This window comes from Magnolia sinica, chromosome 6 (genome assembly GCF_029962835.1).
Source record: "Magnolia sinica isolate HGM2019 chromosome 6, MsV1, whole genome shotgun sequence".
Classification (NCBI taxonomy): domain Eukaryota; kingdom Viridiplantae; phylum Streptophyta; class Magnoliopsida; order Magnoliales; family Magnoliaceae; genus Magnolia; species Magnolia sinica.
Window position 1 is genome coordinate 105315655 of NC_080578.1, and position 21020 is coordinate 105336674.

The window sequence follows — 21020 nt, forward strand, 5'->3', positions numbered from 1 at the left end:
CAAGTATGACTTTGGGGAATAGTGGTTTTGTTTTCTAGAATTTGAAGATATATTTTGTCAATTCATTTCCACTTGAATCTTGAACTGTTTTTTTTTTTTTTTGAAAGGTCAAGAAAAAAGAAACTTGCCTCCCTTTGTTCACAAATCATCTTTCTTCCTAGCTACAGTGATGTCAGCATGTTACCAGTATCTCACCTCTTCATCTTCTTAGGATGACTTTGAAAATTAGGAACTCCCAGTTCCCCAAATCTTAATATTGTCAAAAGTAAATGCCATCCTGTTTTTTGAGAGTAAAAATTCAAGCCTTTTAATATATGCTTTTGACTAGCGAGTTTGCTACCACATTGGATACATGTGGGGAGAGTGGTTTGTAGCTGCTCTCTACATAATGGGGCTCAAGTCATCAGCCTCGTGTGTGGATTGTGCATGTAGAACCTTGTACACCTGGAAGTTCTATTCTAAGTAAGAACGTGCAGCCCTTTAATATAGATCTCGTGTTTCTTTTTATTTGTTTGTTTAACACAGGATCACAGCAAGTTAGATCCCGTTGATTTTATCTTTTCAATTTTTTCTTCTTTGTCCTCATCCAGTCGATTGATTTGAAGTCGGTCGTACTTGTTTGAAGATGCACACTGAATGTTTGACATCAAGCTCGACCAATCATGAGAGAAGATTTTTACCAGGATTGGAGCTTTCCTTTTCCGTTGAGCGTTTTTCATTTTCTTGCAGATATAGTTCACTCACCTACAATTGGTTTGTGGTATTGATAGTATCCGCTGATACCATCGTCATGGGGAAAGTAGCAAAAAAGTGTTGTTGATATCATTGGATATATTGTGGCATTGATAACATATGGCAATATATCTTCTTGATGACTTTATAAACTTCTATTGTATCATCAATACTGAATAGTTTCATATGTACGTCCACCATGCAAGTATGTTTTGTGGTATTTAAGAGGTTTTAGAGTAGGTTTCCAGAATGCTTAAAAAACTTCTAAACATATGAGTCTTTTATTGGTATGGGAATTGGATGGATGCTTTAATTTGGATTTGCTAACTGTATTGGGTCAGTTGAACTAATGAACTTCAATGGTTACTGGTTAGCATGAAAAAAAAGAATAAAAAAAGAGGTTCTTCTATGATTGTTATTTACTAACTAATGTATGCATTTGCAGTGTTTCTGGAGGTGAAACTTGTTTTAGCATGGAGTATGAAGCATCAACAATGTTTGACATATGAAATGCCGTGATCAGAATACTTGTGCCTGCACTTATAGAGCCAATTAATGGAGGAGAGTACTTCCAATGCATCATAATTTCATTATTTATCAACAAAGAAAGATGCAATGCCCAAATAAAGCTTATTATGCAGCCAAGGTTCCAAATTGGCCCAGGTTGATCTAATGGAAGATCAAAACGTCACTTGCTCTCTTGATAAATGTTTTAGCCAATATCAAGGGTCCAATTGGACTGTAGGACATCCAATTGGGTCCACAAATCCAATCAAATGGCCCTGATTGCGCAACAAAGCAGCTCGAATGTGGGGCCCACAAGTCCAACTGATTGATTTCTATTTTATTATATTTTTTATTTTTCCACAAACCATATGAGATAGAAAAGGTAAATTTGTGCAATCGTATAACTTCAATAGTCCCATACGATTGTGTATATTGGTGATTTATTGTATGTTTTTGAATCTTGAATTGTTTCCAATGTCTGCTTGTTTCTTTTTTAACCATATGACTTGTATGGTTACGTGAAAAGCATGAGTCTAAAGCATTTTGTAACTTACTGCATTGACATTGATCTGCTGACTTCTGATAATGTGTTGGAATTGGGTGTTAAACATTGAATTGTGTTATCTAATTTAGAAGATCGATTGCAAGTAATATTACTTGGATGAATCAGGTTGTTGTTACCGTTACTAACATTAAGCAAGCACCGAACACTATGAGTAGGCCCTTGGGTCAGTAAATTCAAAAGATCACCCCAAAAAGCACTAAGATGGGCCACCCCACTGGGAACAATGTAGAATTACAATTGGTTAAGATGAGGTAATGTGGCCGATCGAAGATCCCAATTGCCTAGTATCCATTAGGTATTCACTGATTTGTGATTCATGTGGGTGACACCAAAGGAAAAGGTTGGGAGAGGGGACGTCCACCCTTGTTTTTTTTTATAGGGCCTACCATGATGATTACCTGAAATGCACTCCAACCATGTGCTACCTCATGAAAATTTAAGCCAGGCCCAGAAATTAGGCATATCCATGATTTATGTGGGCCCCCACTGAGGGAAATAGTTTGGGAGAGTGGGCTCCCTGCACATTTATTTATTTATTTATTATTTTTCACTTGTGTGGTCCACTTGAATAATAGATCTGCTATTTTTTGGGTTTTGTGGATAGATATAGTAGAAAACCATCATGATTATTAGATTCTTGGGTAAACATGAGCCAACTTACTTGATGGATGGGGTGGATTGTTATTGTTGGAAAAATTGTTTCCAATTTAACACCTGAAAACTACTGTAACTTTTCAAAAAACATTTAAAATAAATATTTTTTTATAATAATAATTTTCTTTTTTAATTCAAGAAAACTCCCTGGCGTCCAGGACGGGTCGAACCCGAACATTACGGGCGCGGATCAGCTACTAACAGGTTGAGCAGGGAGACTCCCTGCTGAAGTGACGTCACCAAGCTAAGTTAAGTGGGTCTCACCATAATGTATGTTTTGTATCCACACGGTCCATCCATTTTAAGAGACCGTTTTATGGCGTAATACAAATAATGAGTTAGATGCAAAGCTCTAGTGACCCTACCACAGAAAACAGTGGAGAGAGTGACGCCCACCATTAAAAACTTCTAACGGATACAAAAGTTTTGGATCAAGCTGATATTTGAGTTTTCTCTTCTTTAATGTCTGCGTTACCGTTTAGATCTCAAATAAACATAACAGTGAACCTTAGGAAGGTTTCAACGGTGGGCGTCACTCTCTCCACTGTTTTCTGTGGGGTCCATTATAGATTTTGATCTCCCTCGTTCTTTTAACTATAACTTAAAATGATCTCTTCAAATAGATGAACGGTGTGGATACAACACATACATCATGGTGGTACCCACGTAACTTGGTGAGGTCAATTTAGTGTCTCGCTACTCAACCTGCGGCTGATCCGCGTCCGAACGTTACATCGCGGACGCGGATTTCCTGCAAAAGCCTTTGCATGAAGTTCATGCGTTGGGAACTTAGGTGGGCCCGGGTGTGATATTTGTGAGAAATCCACTCTGTTCATTCGTTGTTTTAGCTTATTTTAGTACCTAAAACAAAAGATGAGCCGGATACAATACTCATGGGGGCTGAAAACATGAGTATTGAACGTACAAGTCGAAATATTCGTGTGACACAGAAGTTTTGAATCATGATAATAAATTTTTTTTTTTTGGTTTTTAAATTCATCCCAGTAGTAATGACGTTATGAACGGTATGGATGGCAATTAAACGTCACTGTCAACCCCAAGTAGGTTTCAACGGTAGGAATTTCTCTACGCATATTTTCCTTTAGTGCGGCCCATTTGAATCTTGGATCCTTCTCAAATCCTGTCTAAAGCCCTAAAATGATATCAAAAAACGGATGGACGTATTGGATTTCTCACAAAAATCACGATGGGCCCCACCTAGGTTTACAGCGAAGGAACTTCCGGCGAAAGGCTATGCAGGAAATCCAAGTCCATCCATCGCAGCCCATAAAAAACGCCCATTTCGTTCCGTTTCTAACCCTTCGTCAATCACAGCGACTCTGAGAGGGAGGGAGAGAGAGCTTCAGATCTGGCCCCAAGATGCAATCTCGACCGTCCATCTGGTGGTCCCGACTTTTCCTGCTCATCTCAGTCATCTCCCTGTCCGCGGTACCATCCGAATCGGCGGTCTCCAGCATCGATCTCGGCTCGGAATGGATGAAGGTTGCCGTCGTTCACCTCAAGCCGGGCCAAGCCCCGATTTCCATCGCGATCAACGAGATGTCCAAACGCAAATCCCCGCCGTTGATCGCATTCCATGCTGGTGCTCGCCTCGTCAGCGAGGAGGCCGCCGGAATCGTGGCCCGGTACCCGGAGAAGGTCTATTCCCAGGTCCGTGACATGATCGGCAAGCCCTTCGCCTATGTCAAATCCATGATTGATTCACTGTACTTGCCGTTCGATCTGGTGGAGGATCCCAGGGGCGGTGCAAGCATCAGGATCGATGATGGAGTCACGGTCTACACAGTCAAGGAATTGACTGCAATGATTCTTAAGTATGGGATGAATTTGGCGGAGTTCCATTCGAAGGTGGTGATCAAAGATGCCGTGATCGCAGTCCCACCGTACTTTGGGCAGGCAGAGCGTAGGGGTATGGTTCAGGCGGCCCAGCTGGCAGGCATTAATGTGCTTTCGCTGATCAATGAGCATTCAGGTGCAGCCCTCCAGTATGGCATTGATAAGGATTTCTCGAATGGGTCCCGCCATGTCGTGATCTATGATATGGGGTCGAGGACTACATATGCGGCGCTTGTGTATTTCTCGGCGTATAATACGAAGGAGTATGGAAAGACAGTCTCGGTCAATCAGTTCCAGGTGAATCTTGACTTGAAGCAAACTAATAATTTGTTTTTTTTTTTTTTTTTAAAAATTATTATTTTTATTTTTAACAGCATAGTTGGCAAATGACGTAATTAGGGTTGGAAATGGGAACAGATTTCCGTCAAAAAATTTCTCATTCCTCAAACTGGGGTGGAAATCCAAATTGGGTAATTGCGGTGGAACTGTGAATGAAATGATGATTGGGCTTATGATTTCCTGGATTGAATAGTCCGCTGTTTGACACAATTCACGACTTAGATGATTTAGGGCATGTTTTATTGGTACTGAAAAATCATCTAATGAAAAATCATCTAAGTGGAATGTATTGTTTGGCAGAAAGGTTGGTTATATGTTCTGCTGTGCATTTGGGGTGGTAGAAAAAATGGAACTACATTGTGTGGGATATAGTATTTCGACCTTACCTACCCAAACTGATTACCTAAAAGGTCATATCTGAAGCATTCTTGATATTGATTATTTCCTCCAGAAATCCAAAATGCGGCCTTCAAAAAAGTCCCTGTTTCGTAGTTCCCGGGGTCCAAATAGCCTTAAGTTCTTGTAACTGATATGGGAATGTTTGAAATTAACTTTTTGGAAAAGGGCAGATTGTGTTCTTCTAGATTCTAATGAAAAGATGTATCTTGCTACTGGACACTTTCCCCTGTAGTAATTACCGGTATTTGGTGCAGCCGACTACTTGAGCATGATTTCCATGTTTGCAGGTACTTTGTGCTCACTGGTTTGCCTGGGAACTGCCTTCCATGGCCCTACTTTGCCTAGCCAACCCTTTGAGGGGTGAATGTAACACAGTTGGTCTTGGGGCTCAATGCTTGGTGAGACCGTGTTGGTATGTGAGCGCTGCAATGAGATCCCCAGTGTAGCTTACCGTAGAACTTCCAAGGTATTCCAAAACGGCTGTTATGTAATGGTGACGGTGGTAACCATTACGTGTTACAGGGTTGTAACAGCCGTTACCAAAAATTGCCCTTTAATGGCCGGTAATGGCTATAATTGGGCTGAAATAGGTTTTTTTTTTCCAATGTGTGTGTGTGTGTGTGTAATGCCCGAATCATAATGCTAATGTCAGTGGCCATTACGGCCATTGTTACTGTTATGGAATACCTTGAGAACTTCTGCCAATGTACCATCTAAAGGGCCGACCCCAAATTGCTGTGAGAAATGCGAAGATGATTATGATGATGGTGCTGTTCGGGTTCTGTATTTTATTACCGAGTTTTGATTGGTCTCAGTTTCTTATTGAAAATGTGGTGTTAAATTTAATGGTTGCCTATTGTATATCCTGTTGTATTGATACACACAAGTCGTTACTTCTGAAAATTATCGATGCTTAGAGGGTTATAGTTCATAGTTTCTTGGTTTAGAGGTTGTTTGAGACACTCCATTCTCATAATATACATCAGTCAATTCAGAGCAGGAACAAGTAGGATTAGTTGGATGGTCTTTCCATCGAAGATTTTGAATTATGTCTTAGGTTTGCTTGAAATTCATGGGGTAGGATGAGAGTAAAATTTGTACTCTTCTTTTTAGAAATGAGGAATGCTGTGTACTCTCTTTTGTGGGGCTTCCTGTCACATGTGCCAAAGTGGCAAATTTTTGTGAGATCCAGGACATCATTAGAAAGGGCCTGTTGTTTGGATGATGTGGCCCAAATATCATACTGCTCCATTTGTTAGGCAGTCTTGCATGAGAAAAACCGATTGTTAGAGAAAAGACTGGATGTCTGTCCAAACTAATGAATTGTGAGCATCTCAGACATGTGTTCATTTCCATCATCCATGTTGGCACTTGTTCCTTGAAACCCATGTCCATCTCACATGGGCGAGTACTGATCTGCGTGAACCCTTGAAATGATGATTTTGAGTATTTTTAATATCACAATTTATGTATCACTTCATTTTGGAGAAGTCGTAAGGCAGGCAATGCATTCTTATTTTTTTTGCAAGATAGTGAAGAACGGAGGGTGTTACGTAACAGTATGTGACAAGTGAACTTATTCGTGATTTTAGATGATTTCCAAGTACTTCGATCCTCTTCCAAATCTTGTATGTCATTTAGCATTGCTAGCTCGATAGAAACTTGGCAAGATGCCTGATGGTCGTGGCCATTAGAAAATATAGGCAAAGGGTGATACAATGAGCAGATGGTTTCTTGAAAGACCTCTTCGCATCGACATTAGATTGAAGATGTTTACTAGCAATTCCATTCGTACAAACCTTTTCTTCTAAGCTGTAAATCTGAAAGATAATTTTAGTTTAATAAGTATATTAAAGTAATGGCTTTTCATCTCTACATGTTGCTCTATCCTTCAGTGTCCTCACTCTTTGCATGTCTGGTATTTTTTGGGTTCTTTTGTATATTTTTATGCACTCTATGATGGTCATGCTATGTATTCCTCAGTGTGGTTGCGATATTATCTCTACATGTACTTCGTTCTGTATTATCGATCTTTTTCTTTCTTCTTGGTTCCCACATTGAATTTGTTAGCATTGTTGCTATTTTTATTTTATTATTTATTATTATTATTTTTTACTCTTGAACTTTTTGCAGGTGAAAGATGTTAGATGGAACACAGAACTTGGCGGCCAGAATATGGAATTACGTTTGGTGGAGTATTTTGCAGATGAATTCAATAATCAAGTTGGAAATGGAGTAAATGTGAGAAAGTCCCCCAAGGCAATGGCTAAGTTGAAGAAGCAGGTTAAACGCACGAAAGAAATTTTAAGTGCAAACTCTGTGGCACCAATATCAGTTGAATCTCTCTATGAGGATCGTGATTTTAGGTGGGCATAGTTTGATCCCATTCTCTACATCCTAGAATGAAAAAATCATTCTTGTAAGCATGTAGTGATCCTTATGAGTCTTGGTAGTGCTTCTGTAACCATTCTGTTTACCCCTGCATGATTTCCCTCTGTTTGACAATATATATTGTCCTTTCTGTGCTTAACTATGGTAATGTCACTTTGATGCACCTTAAGGTTAAATGCCCAAAGATATTTTAGGTGCAAACACTGTGGCTCCGATTTCAGTTGATTCTCTCTATGATGATCGTGATTTTAGGTGGGCAGAATATCGACCACCTTCTCTAAATTCCTAGATTGAAATAATCAATCATTCTTTTAGGCATTGTAATGGTCATTGTGAGACTCAGGAGTTACATGTGTATGCCTTTTTTTTTTTTCATAACCATTTTGAGTATCCACCATTCTGATTCCCCCTGCATGAACTCCCTCTGTTTGGCAAAATATATTGTTCTTTCTGTGTTCTATTACGGTTATCTGACTTTGATACTCTTTAAACTTATTCTTTAACGAAACCTTGCTATTCTGTTAAACACAGATAGTAACACATTGCTTACAGTGTGTATTCACATTTTGATGATATCGTACTACCAAGGATTATTATTATTTTTCCATGGCACTGATGTCAGAACCTCAATGGAACTGGTAGATATTTTTGGGTTGTTGCTATGTCAGCTTAAGCTGCAGCTCTCTATAATTAAGATTTCTTACCACATGAGCTATGCAGATTGTAATGTACTTTCAGCCAACATTTGGAAAAGATCTTTTGCAAACTTCTGCCATGGATGGTTCCAGTGCTTGGGTAGAAGAGGAAGTTTGATATCTGGTGGAAGCCAGTAGAAAAACTTCTGCCAATATAACATTAAAAGCTGACCCGTTATTGCTTGGGAGAAAGGCTATGCTGATGCTGATGAATGATGAATTGAACTGCGGTGATTATGCTGTGGATTAGTTACTCTTTCTTATGTTTTGTTCATTAGGTTGAGTTTTAATTATGATTTCTCCTATGCATGTAAATGCTATCATTTGTGCAGCCTGTTTTTGTGTAGCATTAATTATTTGATTTTCATGATTTCTCTATGCAACTTCCTGTCTTGTTAAACGTAAGTAGTTCAAAAATCACTTTTACAGTTAACAAATTGGTAATAGTTAACAGAGGGGATGTAAGAGGATGCTGTTTGCTGTTTTGTCTTTTTTCTTCATCTGAAATAACCTTGAAATGCGTTTCTGTTCTTGTTTTGTAATGCACTGACAGAAATAGCCATGTTCTCATAGATCCCCTTTATTTGTTATCATCCAGGAGTACTATAACCCGTGAGAAATTTGAAGAACTATGTGGGGACCTCTGGGAGAAATCTCTTATCCCCTTGAAGGAAGTGCTCAAGCATTCCGGGTTGAAGCTTGATGAGATATATGCGGTGGAGCTGATAGGTGGTTCAACTCGTGTGCCGAAATTGCAGGTCACTGTCTTCATTGGTTACGTGCATGTCCTATAGTTGAATCTGTATGAGCCAAAAATATATAATAGTTGGTGCAATCCAATTATCAAGTCAATGAGATCTCGATACCCAAATTGTAAAAAAATAAAAATAAAGAAGTATTTCCTGGAAAGAACTTTATTGGCATCAACTTTCTTCTCCTAAAAAAACTCTAAGAAAACTCACACTTACCAAAAAAATCGAATGACTAACTTTTACACCACAATCCTCTTTTACAGATCCTAAATAAATCTTTAATTAAAATCCCCAACTAAGAGATTGATTTTAAATCAATCACAATTTATTTCAAACCAATCTAATCTTCCTTAATATAGTAAAAGCCTAATAATAAAAAACAAACATAGAAAGGAATTGTATCTTTAAATCAGTCCCATATTTTCAATCATATCGATCACATCTCCTTTATATATTTAACAGTGTTTTAAATAACTACCATATGTAGCGTGTAGCTTATGATACGTAGCGTAGCTTAGCCTTAACGCTACGTAGCTCATAAAAATAGCTTAAATCACGTGTAGTCTACTCTACATGATAATTTACTTACGCTACATGCTGCATGGACTACGCTACACGCTATATAGCTCACATTACAATTAAATTTTCACTACAACATTAAAATCAATTAATGCTTTCAATGATTTGTTACATTTTTTTTTTTCAATAAAATTAGTTAATTTTTCAATACTTTTAGTAAAAATAATATAAGTAACAGTATTAAATCAGTTTTGTTGCTTTCTTTACATTTACTCTTAATCATTACCTTATATTATTTTAGGTTGTTTAGTTGCACCAAATATCATGAAATATTGTTAAATTTTATTATTAATCAGTCTAATTTGGTCCGAAATATCATGAAATTGGTGCAACTAAGCACGACCTTGATTAAAAATCTAGAAGTAGCATGTAGCATACGCTACACGCTATGTAGCTTATGCTTCACGCTTCAGAGGGGTGAACGCTACTCTACACGCGATTCACTATTTAAAACACTGATCTTTAATCACGCAAATCACATTTTTAAATTAATCCCCCATATCACTCAAAAATAGTAAATTACAATCCATGATTTAGACACTTAAATCTGTAAATAAACAATTCAAAAATCAGCACATGTTGGGCCTATGGTGGGCTGTGGGTCTATATCTTGTTGAGCCATACTGTGATCTTGGATGGGCCGTGGCCTGCATCAATAGTGCTTTTTCTTTTTCTTTCTTTCTTTCTTTCTTCTTTTTTATTTTATTTTATTTTATTTTATTATTATTATTATTATTATTATTATTATTATTATTATTTTTACACCATAGAGATCAAAATTGTTTTGCATTTACACAGTTGCTCTTTGTAAATTCTATTCCTTTTTTTTTTTTTTTACACCATAGAGATCAAAATTGTTTTGCATTTACACAGTTGCTCCTTGTAAATTCTATTCCTTTTTTTTTTTTTTTACACCATAGAGATCAAAATTGTTTTGCATTTACACAGTTGCTCCTTGTAAATTCTAAAAGAGATTTTCCAATGTCTTCAATGAACTTGAGAAGGGCATACTATTAGATTTACTTTAGTAGGTTTTTATTTCATTTTATGTATCTCTCCCTTATGAAGATATTGAATATGATTCAACTTTAACAGCACACCAAATGGGAAACACAGTTTTTTCCCTTTCAATAGTTTCTTTATGTTGCTGAAACTAATGTTGGCTGTCTTTATCAGCAAAAGGCATGTGATTAAGTATATAAACACATGTATAAAGATATTCGGATGTATGCGTGCATGTATATTCACACAGTCTATGCACATGCATGCTTACATACATTTGCACATTCAGGCATATATTTGCTTATGCATCCTATACATGTGTATTATAGATTCAGCTTCGCACATTAAAAGCCTTGCTCATAAAAATATGAGTCTATGACACTGAATCGTGAGTCACTGGACTGAATATGCGCCCGCGCACACACAAGCAAACTGGATTGAATATTTTTAATTTTGTTATCTTTTTATGTTGCTTTTTCTTCCTATTATTGAGTTTTTATCTCAATTAAAAAAATATACTTATGTGGTTTGTGGGATTTGAGATGGAAAAGTAGAGACAGCCTGCTGATTTAACACAGAATTTGTCTTCCATATAACGTGTTAAAAAAGAGAAAAAGGTTTTAAAAGTGGAAAAGTACTTTTTTCATGGTTTAATATTATTTCTGATATATGATATTATATTTGTTACTGTAATATTGCTATATTGTGATTTTAACTAGTTTATTTACTGGAATTATTGTTTTAAAGAAATCTTTTCTATCTTTTTCCAAACTGATATATCTCTACATGTAACACAGGAGCAAACAGGCATAATTGCCCACACAATTAGTTTTAAGAGAGTTGTAATGTTTGACATTTAACATGACATTAAAAGGGATTCCTAATAAAATTCAAGGGTATTTAGGGAAATTTGAAAGTCTGTGTGCTTATCAATGGATGGCTCGGACTTTACCTGCCGCAAGCCTGCAAGTCAATCAAAGGCTCAGATTTTACTGTTTCCTGCATTCATTACATTTTAGTTTTTCATGTGAGTAGCGCACAACCCTTTCTCCCCCCTGCTCTGTGTACTCCAGACCCACTGATGCGGACACGGGTGCATTCAAGGTGTACCAACGAAGAAAGCGCCAACCACAAGTGCCGTCCTTGTGGATAGGCGAATATTGAGGAGCTGAAGACCTTTCACATGTGATTGGACATATAGAAGACCCCACTTAGGGAAGACACATGTGAAGGAAGATTGGAGAAAGAGGACCGAGCGCCCAAACTTTCCCATACTTATGTTATTTGCACGTTTTTTGACTTAGCGGTCTTTTAGTAATCTTATATCTTTATTTGCTTATCCTAGGGGTATTTTAGTAATTTTATGTCTTTATGTGCTTATTTAAGTGGGGTAAAGCCCTAAACACGAATTTCAACTATTGATGAATGAAAAGCAAACCCTTTGGTTGCCTCCTTCCTCTCTTCTCTCTAATGGTGCTTCTTCTCTCCCCTTGATCTTCTTCTTCTAATTTCTTCTTGTGCCCCTCCAACTTCCTCAAGGTAATAACTTTCTTTCTTCTATTTTTTTTTGTTTTGGCTAATTCCTCTTCGATCAAAATCTTGAGAACCGATCTAAACCCTAAATCCCCAAATTCTCAAATCCCTAATCCGAGAAACTTCTTGGTTCTTCGGACTAGTGATCTTCATTGATCGATTGGGTGTGACCATGCAAGATCGGGAGGTCTCATCCCTCGCCGGATCCAACCTAAGTAGTAATTGAATTCCATACTCCATGGTTGTAGTGATGGCCCGCTCCATTGCATGTTTCCTTTATGATTTTCTCAGTTATGATGATTATTGCTAGAATTTTAGATCATTTATTCCTTTTATTTCCGCTGTTTAATTATCTCCATGAGCATGCATCATAATTAGGGTTGTCCTGCGTCACCCACCCTCCCCTAAGTGTAGTCTGCAACCTCTCTCTCTCTCTCTCTCTCTCTCTCCATGTGCATCACACGTGCCATACCCACTAGTGTTTATATAACACTTCATTTCCAAGGATATATGGCCCGCTTGATCCAGTTGAAACCATTCTTTGTGGGTGCGTGAATATTTGTGATTCTTTGCATGCCTTACAATTTAAAGCTGATGCCCCACCCAAAATTTTCATCTCATGCTTAAGCTTGACTTGGGCCTGGATTTCAGCTTTTGACAATTCATCCATGATGACAATGTGGCCCAGTTTTAATTTTGTTCTCTCCATACAGGCAAAGCTTCAGGAATTTCTTGGGAGACAGGATCTCGACAAGCACCTTGATGCTGATGAAGCTATAGTGCTTGGTGCAGCTCTTCATGCTGCTAATATAAGTGATGGAATCAAGCTAAATCGTAAGCTAGGGATGAACGATGGTTCTTCATATGGTTTCATGATGGAATTAGATGGTCCTGATCTTTTGAAAGATGAGAGCACTAAACAGTTACTTGTACCGCGAATGAAGAAGCTCAACAGCAAGGTAAGCGCATCGTAATTTGAATGTGTTCCTCCTCAATAAAAATGTTAAAATTACACTTAGAAAATAGTCTCAGCTTCTTTCTAATCATGTATGGATATACTTCATATTCTACAGATGTTCAGGTCTATTAAGCATAACAAAGATTTTGAAGTTTCACTTAGCTATGAGAGTTTGGATGCATTGCCACCTGGGATTTCTTCTGATAAGTTTGCCCAGTATGCAGTGTCTGGTTTGACAGATGCCAGTGAAAGGCGAGCAATTAACTTACACAAATCCTGAGCTGAATCCTGCCTTGATATGTTTAGACATTGGCACTCATTGTTAGGTAACATTTAGCTATGGTGTTATCTTTTATGTTCCTTTTCAGGTATGCATCTCGCAACCTATCTTCTCCCATCAAGGCAAATCTACATTTCTCTCTGAGCAGAAGTGGGATACTTTCTCTTGATCGAGCAGAAGCTGTCATTGAGATTTCGGAATGGGTGGAAATTCCTGTAAAAAATTTAACTGCGGAGAATTCAACTACTGCCACTCTTGATGTGTCAGCTGAGGCAAGCCCTGAGAACAGTTCAGATGGGAGCAAAGACAACTTGAATATTGAGGGGGAGACTAATAACACAGCAAACCCCAATGTAGAGGAGCAACGCACTACAGAGGTTGCTACAGAAAAGAAGTTGAAGAAGCGAATCTTTAGGGTACAACTGAAGGTGAAAGCTGATAGGCTACTTTGAATCTGAATTCTAGCACTATCATTCAGTAATAGAAAATAACTGTAGTTTGACTGGAGGCAATTTCGAATGGAAATTGTGTTCCTAATGTATAGTGTACCAAAATCTCCCACTGCTGCAGGAACCTCCTGCTTCAAACTTATGCTGCCCTTTCTCCTGCTTCCTATCCATATATACTATCGGAAACAAACACTTTCCCACTTCCCTCACACCTCTTGTTAAGGTCCACTGTTGGTGGGGAGGTTCCTTACCCAAAAATGGGTTCACCCCCACCATCAAGTACTGTGTGACATAGGAGTGCAGTGAGTTGGGCTCATTTTGATTTGACCATTTTGCCATCTTATCACATCATTAACATTTCATCTGCCATACATAGGTAGTGGAGAAAACGGTGGGCCCCGGAATGCCTCTTTCAAAAGAAGCTCTTGATGAAGCTAAGATCAGATTGGAGGCACTGGATAAGAAAGATGCAGAGCGAAGGAGAACTGCAGAACTCAAAAACAACCTGGAGGAATACATATATGCCACAAAAGAAAAGGTTTGAAGTTATAAAATTGTATGCTTTTTGAAGAGATGACAATTGCCATGTTGTGTGGTTTTTTAGTCAACAGTTTTGGGTATCTTATCTTACTTTCAGATTTCAATGGTTGATGGTTCTGGATTGTGTTAAGTTCGCTATTCCTCTCATTTATGTCCTTATTGTGATCTATATTTGAGGTATAGAACTGAGAATTTATATTTCCGTCTTTAGAATTGTTCTCATCTTCAAGTTGGTGAAATTCTTGTTGCTTGTCCGAGCATCCTTTAGGACCATTCAAAAAAGAAGGGGAAAAAAAGCCTGACTATCCTTGGAGACCCTGGAATCATTATTTCATTCTTTTCCACCCATAACTGATATGACTTTTTGGGTAGGAAAGTATAGTTGAGAGAGAAAATTCACTCTGCCATCTTGGTTGCTCCCATGTTAAGGGTTCTTAAAATCTAGGCATGGCAATGGGCTGGACCTGGGGCAGGTTTTCGGGTCAGGCCTATTCAAAATTTGATTTTGCTAGGCTCAGGCCCTGCCCTTTGCCAGCCTTATTAAAATCTCCATTTGTATCGTTTCCTTTGTGCAGGGTCATCATCATCATCTAAGCCTTATCCAAATTACTTGGGGTCAGTTACATGAATCCTGTTCTGACATGCCACTCTATCAAGGGCCCATCCCTTCAGTTAGACCATGGGTCATCAAGTCTTTTCTTACTACCTCCATTCATGTCCTTTTGGGCCTTCCCCTTGCCCTTTTAGAGACTTTTAACTTGTACCAACTCAGTCTTAACTGGCAAAGTTCTTAGTCTCCATTGCACATGACCAAACCATCTAAATCTACTTTCCCTCATCTTATTACCTAGTTGTGTTACTCCGAAGTTTCCTCTAACACATTCATTTCTAATTTGATCCTCCCTGTCTTGTCACTCATCCATCTCAACATCCTCATTTCAGCACTTCCCATGAACATTCTGTTCCTTAATTGCCCTACATTCTGTACCATAAAGCATGGCCGTCTTATAGCTATCCTATAAAATTTTCCTTTCAGTTTGAGTGGTACATGACACTCCCATAAAGCTCCAGAGGCACATCTCCATTTCTTTCCCCTAGCTTGAATCTTATGGGCAACATCCTTCTCAATCTTTCCACTCATGAATTATTCACCTAAAGTATCGAAAGTGGTCATTTTGGGAAATTTCTTGGTCAGCACTCTTTAACTAATTCCTTGTTTTCACTCCTATTGTTAATAAAATTGCAATCTATATGTTCTGTTTTAGTCCAACTAATTTTAAATCCTTTGAATCTAGGGCACCCCTCCATAAATCTAGCTTTGTGTTTATGCCTTACCACATCTTGTCAATCTAAACTATGTCATCTGCAAACAACATGCACCGAGTCTTCTGTCTAGGTTTTGTAATGATATTTCTTGTTTCATAAGATCTCATTTTGTAACTCATTACAGTTTCCATTCATTAGGACCAAGTAACCTGTTTTGTCTTTCTTTCTTTTGATTGTAGCAAGATCCTTTGAAGTTGACTTTTTAACTTATATACTTCTCTTGATGTTTCTTTTGATGTTGCCACTGTTTCTTTTGCCAGTTAGAAGATTCTTCGGACATTCAGAAAATATCAACTGAACAGGAGCGTCAGTCCTTCATAAAGAAACTTGAGGAGGTAAGCTTTGCTTGGTGCTCCTCAGGGCTTAGACCATTGATATTGATTAGAGACTCACTCTCTTGTAATCTGTGCCTTTTCCTTGTTTTTCGATTTCTCTTCTCAGATCTCTTTGTAAATGACCCATCTTTGCCATTATGGATAGATTCTTAACTCTTTTTTAATTCTTCCACATGTTATGGTTCAACTCTTTTTTAATTCTTCCACCTGTTATGGTTTCAGGTGCAAGAGTGGCTATATACTGATGGTGAGGATGCTTCTGCAACTGATTTCCAAGAACGACTAGACTCACTAAAAGCTATTGGTGATCCAATATTCTTCAGGTCTGTTCCTTTGCAATTAGTTCTAAAAAGGCTTCGTTTTCGAGGCAGGGAATATATCCTAATGTTTGACTCTATTTTATGCAGATTGAATGAGTTAAGTGCACGCCCTGCGGCATCCGAACATGCTCAAAAATTTCTGGCTGGGCTGCAAAAGGTACTTAAGATAGTGAGTAGTAGCATGCTGTGATAATATGGAGTTATCATGAATGATATACAACACTGCTTTATGGAGCATATGGATGGGCTGATACGTTTTGGCTTCTTCGTCATAACTGATAAATCGAAAAGGGGATTGAAATGCCCAAATTCAGACCCATTCCATGGACTGGGTTATAGAAATCAAGAAAGGGAGATACTTTATCCTTTTACAAAGGCATACAGAAAAAAACAAAAACAAAAACAAAAAAACGAAAGGAATAAAGACTTTTCAACGTAATTCAGAAATTGCAAAAATGCTCTAAAGTTTTGTTTATTTATCAGCAACTTAAACAGCACAAGTACACTGAGAGATCCATTTAACTGGGACTTGTCTCTGTTTATGCATGAATAACCTACTATCAGTGTTCGAAATATCGGTATTGCATTACGTATCACACCTTTGGGATACGGATACGTATCAGTTATCGCATGTGATATATCAGTTGTATCACATAATGTATTGCTGTTGTTGGAAACATGGGAAAACATTGGAAATTGGTAGATTTTTTTTAATGAAATTTTAGTGATTGTTAAAAAAGACATCAATACACACTTACAAACCAAAACATTACAAAAAACAAGTGAACATAATGGGTTTTCTTTGTATGGGGTCCTAATCTATGCGTTGTCTAACTGAATTGATGCAAGTATATTCAAGGTTTATTCATATAATTTATAAATGTAAGAAAACATATGGAAACACAAGCAATATATTCAAAAGCAAAAGAAGAATCACTAAATCAGGTTACATACATCTTTGGACATAGATTGCAACCAATTTGTGAGAAATTGGGAAAATTTTATTTTATTTTTTCAAATTTTCGCAGCTTGGTCCTTCTTCTACAAATCTCAAAATCGAAGCTCCCAATTCATGATTTTTCATGCAAAATATGGAAAAACATGGATTTGTAACAATTTGACACTGATTTAACATGATTTACAAAAAAAAAAAAAGGATTGGAAAAAAAAAAATGCTTACCAGATCGAACATGTGGGATATATCGCACTACTTGTGTGTTTCGTATCGCACAAGTGGGATACAAGAAATATCATGGGATATATCGGTCGATATCGTCGATATTTAAAATATTGCCTACTATTCATGATTATTTCTGTAGGAAACTGTAACTCAGATTTAGTTGATAAATATGTTCTTTAATTTTATTTTATTTTTTCACATCTTTCTTTACTTTCCTGCCATTCTTCTTTACCGCATGGAACATCCAAGAGGGGCAACCTATAGGAAGTTATTCCATTTTAACAGCTTATTTTTAGAATTGGAGATAAAATTTCATTCAACATTTTTTTTCTTTCTTTTCAAATTGAGACTAGAATTTTATTTTACCATGCTTCTTTGTTACTCATTTCATGCAACTAGCAACAAAGAGCAGCAATTGGAAACACCTAGGAAAGTGAATAAAAAAAGCTTCTTTTAACCCAGAATCCACAATGTCTTTTTCCATATCCCCATTGATTCATCACTTCTATTCCATAAGCTGAATCATGATTCTTAGTGTTGGGGTATAAATGGGCCAAGCTGGGTTAAGGATTGTCATTCCAACCCGTGAGCTAAATGCCTGGGTATAGGCCAAGACCAACCCTATAACTGAGGATCCATTTCAGGCTCAAGCCCAGCCCAATAGTGTTGAATAAGTTGGTCAGAGCGTGCTGTCTTTTTGGGTCTAGGTCCAGCCCATGGTCTTCTAGGCTCCAGCCCAAAGTGGGTTGAGCTATTGCAGGCTGAGTCAGTCCAGCCCACTCTCTTTTGCAGTCTGATTTCTCCTCTCCATCACATGTCCTACAACCGGCACCTAATCAGTTGGTTGTTTTAGCTGGAAATACCTAGATTCCGATGTTGCAGATGCCTGGTGCCTTGACTTCTACTTGTTTCATCTCCTGCAGATTGTAATTGGCTGGGAGAATGACAAACCTTGGGTACCTAAAGCCAGAATAGATGAGGTATGAGCTCTAAACAGTGAAGTTTCCCTCTTCCTTTTTTCCCCCTTATTTATTATTATTATTTTTAATCTAAGGATTAATCTTGAGTTAGCATGTTAGAGCTTTACCTCTTGGATAAAGGAAGTTTATACTGATAACATATAAATGATATTTGTTTTCAGGTTGTGACTGAGGCTGACAAGTTCAAGACATGGTTAGAAGAGAAGGAAGCCCAACAAAAGATGTATGTGCCACTCTTTGTTTGAAAGAATCTGCTGTGTTGAGTAGTCATTTTAGGCAAGAGTTGTTAATAATCCTTATCATGAATATGTTGCTATTTTCTTTTTAAAAATTGGGGAAAGAAAGAAAGAAATAAACAAGTTTTCTGTTCATCGATGGATCTTTCTTGTGTAGACGATTGTTCTAAAGTCAGTTAAAAGTTGAGCCAGTAGGGAAAATGCAAACAACTCTACTTGATTCATGCAAAGAACACTAGCAAGTTCTAGGGATCAATCTAGGAAAACATTAGAATATCAGGATCTGGTGCTTCTGACTTTTGAGCCCATAGAACATTCCTCGGGATCATAAAATCCCCAGTTTCTCAAATTGTTTGGTTTTCAGTGATGACTTTTGATTGAGCTCCAGGTACTCTAGTAAAGGGGTTGCAAAAATCTCTTACTTGGGTAGTATCAAATCATTTAACCCCTTCTGTGGAGAGAGATCTGGTATCAATTTACTTTGACTTTGCATGGAAGTATTTTGGTGGATGGTAACCTGATTATTGCTAAATAGAGTGATTATTAGTCCACTGTGCACCTAGTGGTGTCCATGACACTCAGCATTATGTGGCTATGTTCTCAGCCTCTATAAGCGATAATGCACTATGGATTTTCTTTCCTTTAATAAAAGTGCCTTCTTAGATGGATTATTGTTAAATATGATATGCATCACTTTTTCCTTTTTGGGACTGTCAATGCCGAGATATCAAGCGTGTCTAAATGGTACATTTTCACATATTATTGTGCTGATATGGATCCCTGTATTCATTCATATAAGTTGATAGAAAACTCTATTGGACAACACAGAAGATCCCACATTGTTATTCCCAAGACCAAACAGTCATTATCCGTGTAGTGGTTCTTGTATCTGCTTTGTTATCAGCAAGCAGATATCAGAATATTATGGATCTCCTTCATTTTTTATTTTTCATGTTCTATCATAATGAGTATATACGTTGTTAAATAAGCTTGGGATGCGTAGGATCTCTTGTACTGTTATGTAGTTTTTTTTTTTTTTTGAAAAGAATACTGTTATGTAGTTTAGCTTATGCTTTCAGGCATTTAGATTACATTGACAAATATTTAGCCACTTCCTAATCATTTCATGCTATACGAGCATCCAGCAGCAGATCTATTTTAACACGCAAGTAATGGTTGATTACCATATATAGCTCTTACGTTTGCATTTGCAAATAGAGCTATTTTTCACTCAAATAGAGTCATGACTTGCAAGTTCATTATATTTTCTATTCCAGGCTTTGTATGTTTGTGTGAAGCTTTAATATTAAATTATGACTAAATTATACCTTGTTTTCTCGTTTACAACCAGCACTGCTAATTTCAGTATTGTGGTTCTTTGACAGGGCTGCTGCATCAAGCACACCGATATTCACATCAGATGAAGTGTATGACAAGGTTTTCAACCTCCAAGACAAGGTAAATGCAAATTCTCCTCTACCCACAACTAACCCATAATAGAGGGGTATCATGTAATGCTTGACAAAAAGAAACGGTGTTACTGGTGTGCCCCAAGCTGTTGATCTTGTGAGTAATATCATTTGATGAGCCATGCCCCAAACTCCCCCATCGGATGATCCTAGCCATAAAAATGCAAATCGTAGAATGAGAAACCAATGCCTCACACTTAACCAGGGTCCCAGTGGAATGGTTAGAATCCATCCATTGGGGAAGACTTGTGGTATAATCTCCCAATGACCAACCATATGAAATTCAGTTTATAGGGCTGTGCAAATGCTCCATTGAACTTCATGTATCTCAACATTAACAAGCTGTATTCATCGAATTCTATCAATTTTTCTCATGGAAACGAGAAACATATTCATATAGGTTGCAAGCATCAACAGAATCCCCAAGCCAAAGCCGAAGATCGAGAAACCTCCAAAAGAACAAACTGAGAGCGGAGAGGAGAACACAAGCACCACCAACTCTACTACTGAGGACAGCTCTTCCCAAACTGAACAACCTACAGGAGATCCTTCCACTTCATCTGACACGGACGCTGGTGCAGAGTCAGAGTCCCATGATGAATTGTAATCTGACCCTTGGTGACTTAAAAAGCCTGTGGCTGCATGACCAGATAGCCGATGGCCGCCTAACCATCACAGTGGCACCTTTTGATGAGATACACTACACTTTCAGAACCCTAGGATGATTATTCTCTGTTTTTGTCATTAGGGGTTATATGCAGGTCGCGTAGCTTCTGCGGCCCACAGTTTTGATAGGCAGCAGTGGTTCATATGAGCCTTGAGATGTGTCCTTTGAACTATTTAAATGTAGTTGATCATCCCCACATCATTAAGGGGTGACCCACCTGCATTCAGCGATCATCTAATATACAAATCACCCTAACAGGGATTAGGGTTTCTTCC

At 37.9% G+C, this 21020-nt stretch overlaps 1 protein-coding gene and 1 long non-coding RNA gene across 2 annotated transcripts; both read left to right on the top strand.

The window, feature by feature from the left end:
- The first annotated feature begins 795 nt into the window (after positions 1 to 795).
- Positions 796 to 1736, top strand: LOC131249441 (uncharacterized). The gene is made up of 2 exons (XR_009172848.1): positions 796 to 1068; positions 1178 to 1736. It is a non-coding gene; the product is annotated as an uncharacterized LOC131249441 (long non-coding RNA).
- A 2014-nt stretch (positions 1737 to 3750) lies between these two features.
- On the top strand, positions 3751 to 21020 carry LOC131249434 (heat shock 70 kDa protein 17-like). The gene is made up of 14 exons (XM_058250226.1): positions 3751 to 4612; positions 7187 to 7419; positions 8738 to 8897; positions 12719 to 12964; positions 13079 to 13215; positions 13332 to 13671; positions 14069 to 14230; positions 15819 to 15893; positions 16116 to 16216; positions 16301 to 16370; positions 18317 to 18373; positions 18535 to 18596; positions 19995 to 20067; positions 20479 to 21020. The coding sequence occupies exons 1-14, from the start codon at positions 3839 to 3841 to the stop codon at positions 20683 to 20685; spliced, it is 2697 nt and encodes an 898-aa protein (XP_058106209.1). The 5' UTR covers positions 3751 to 3838; the 3' UTR covers positions 20686 to 21020.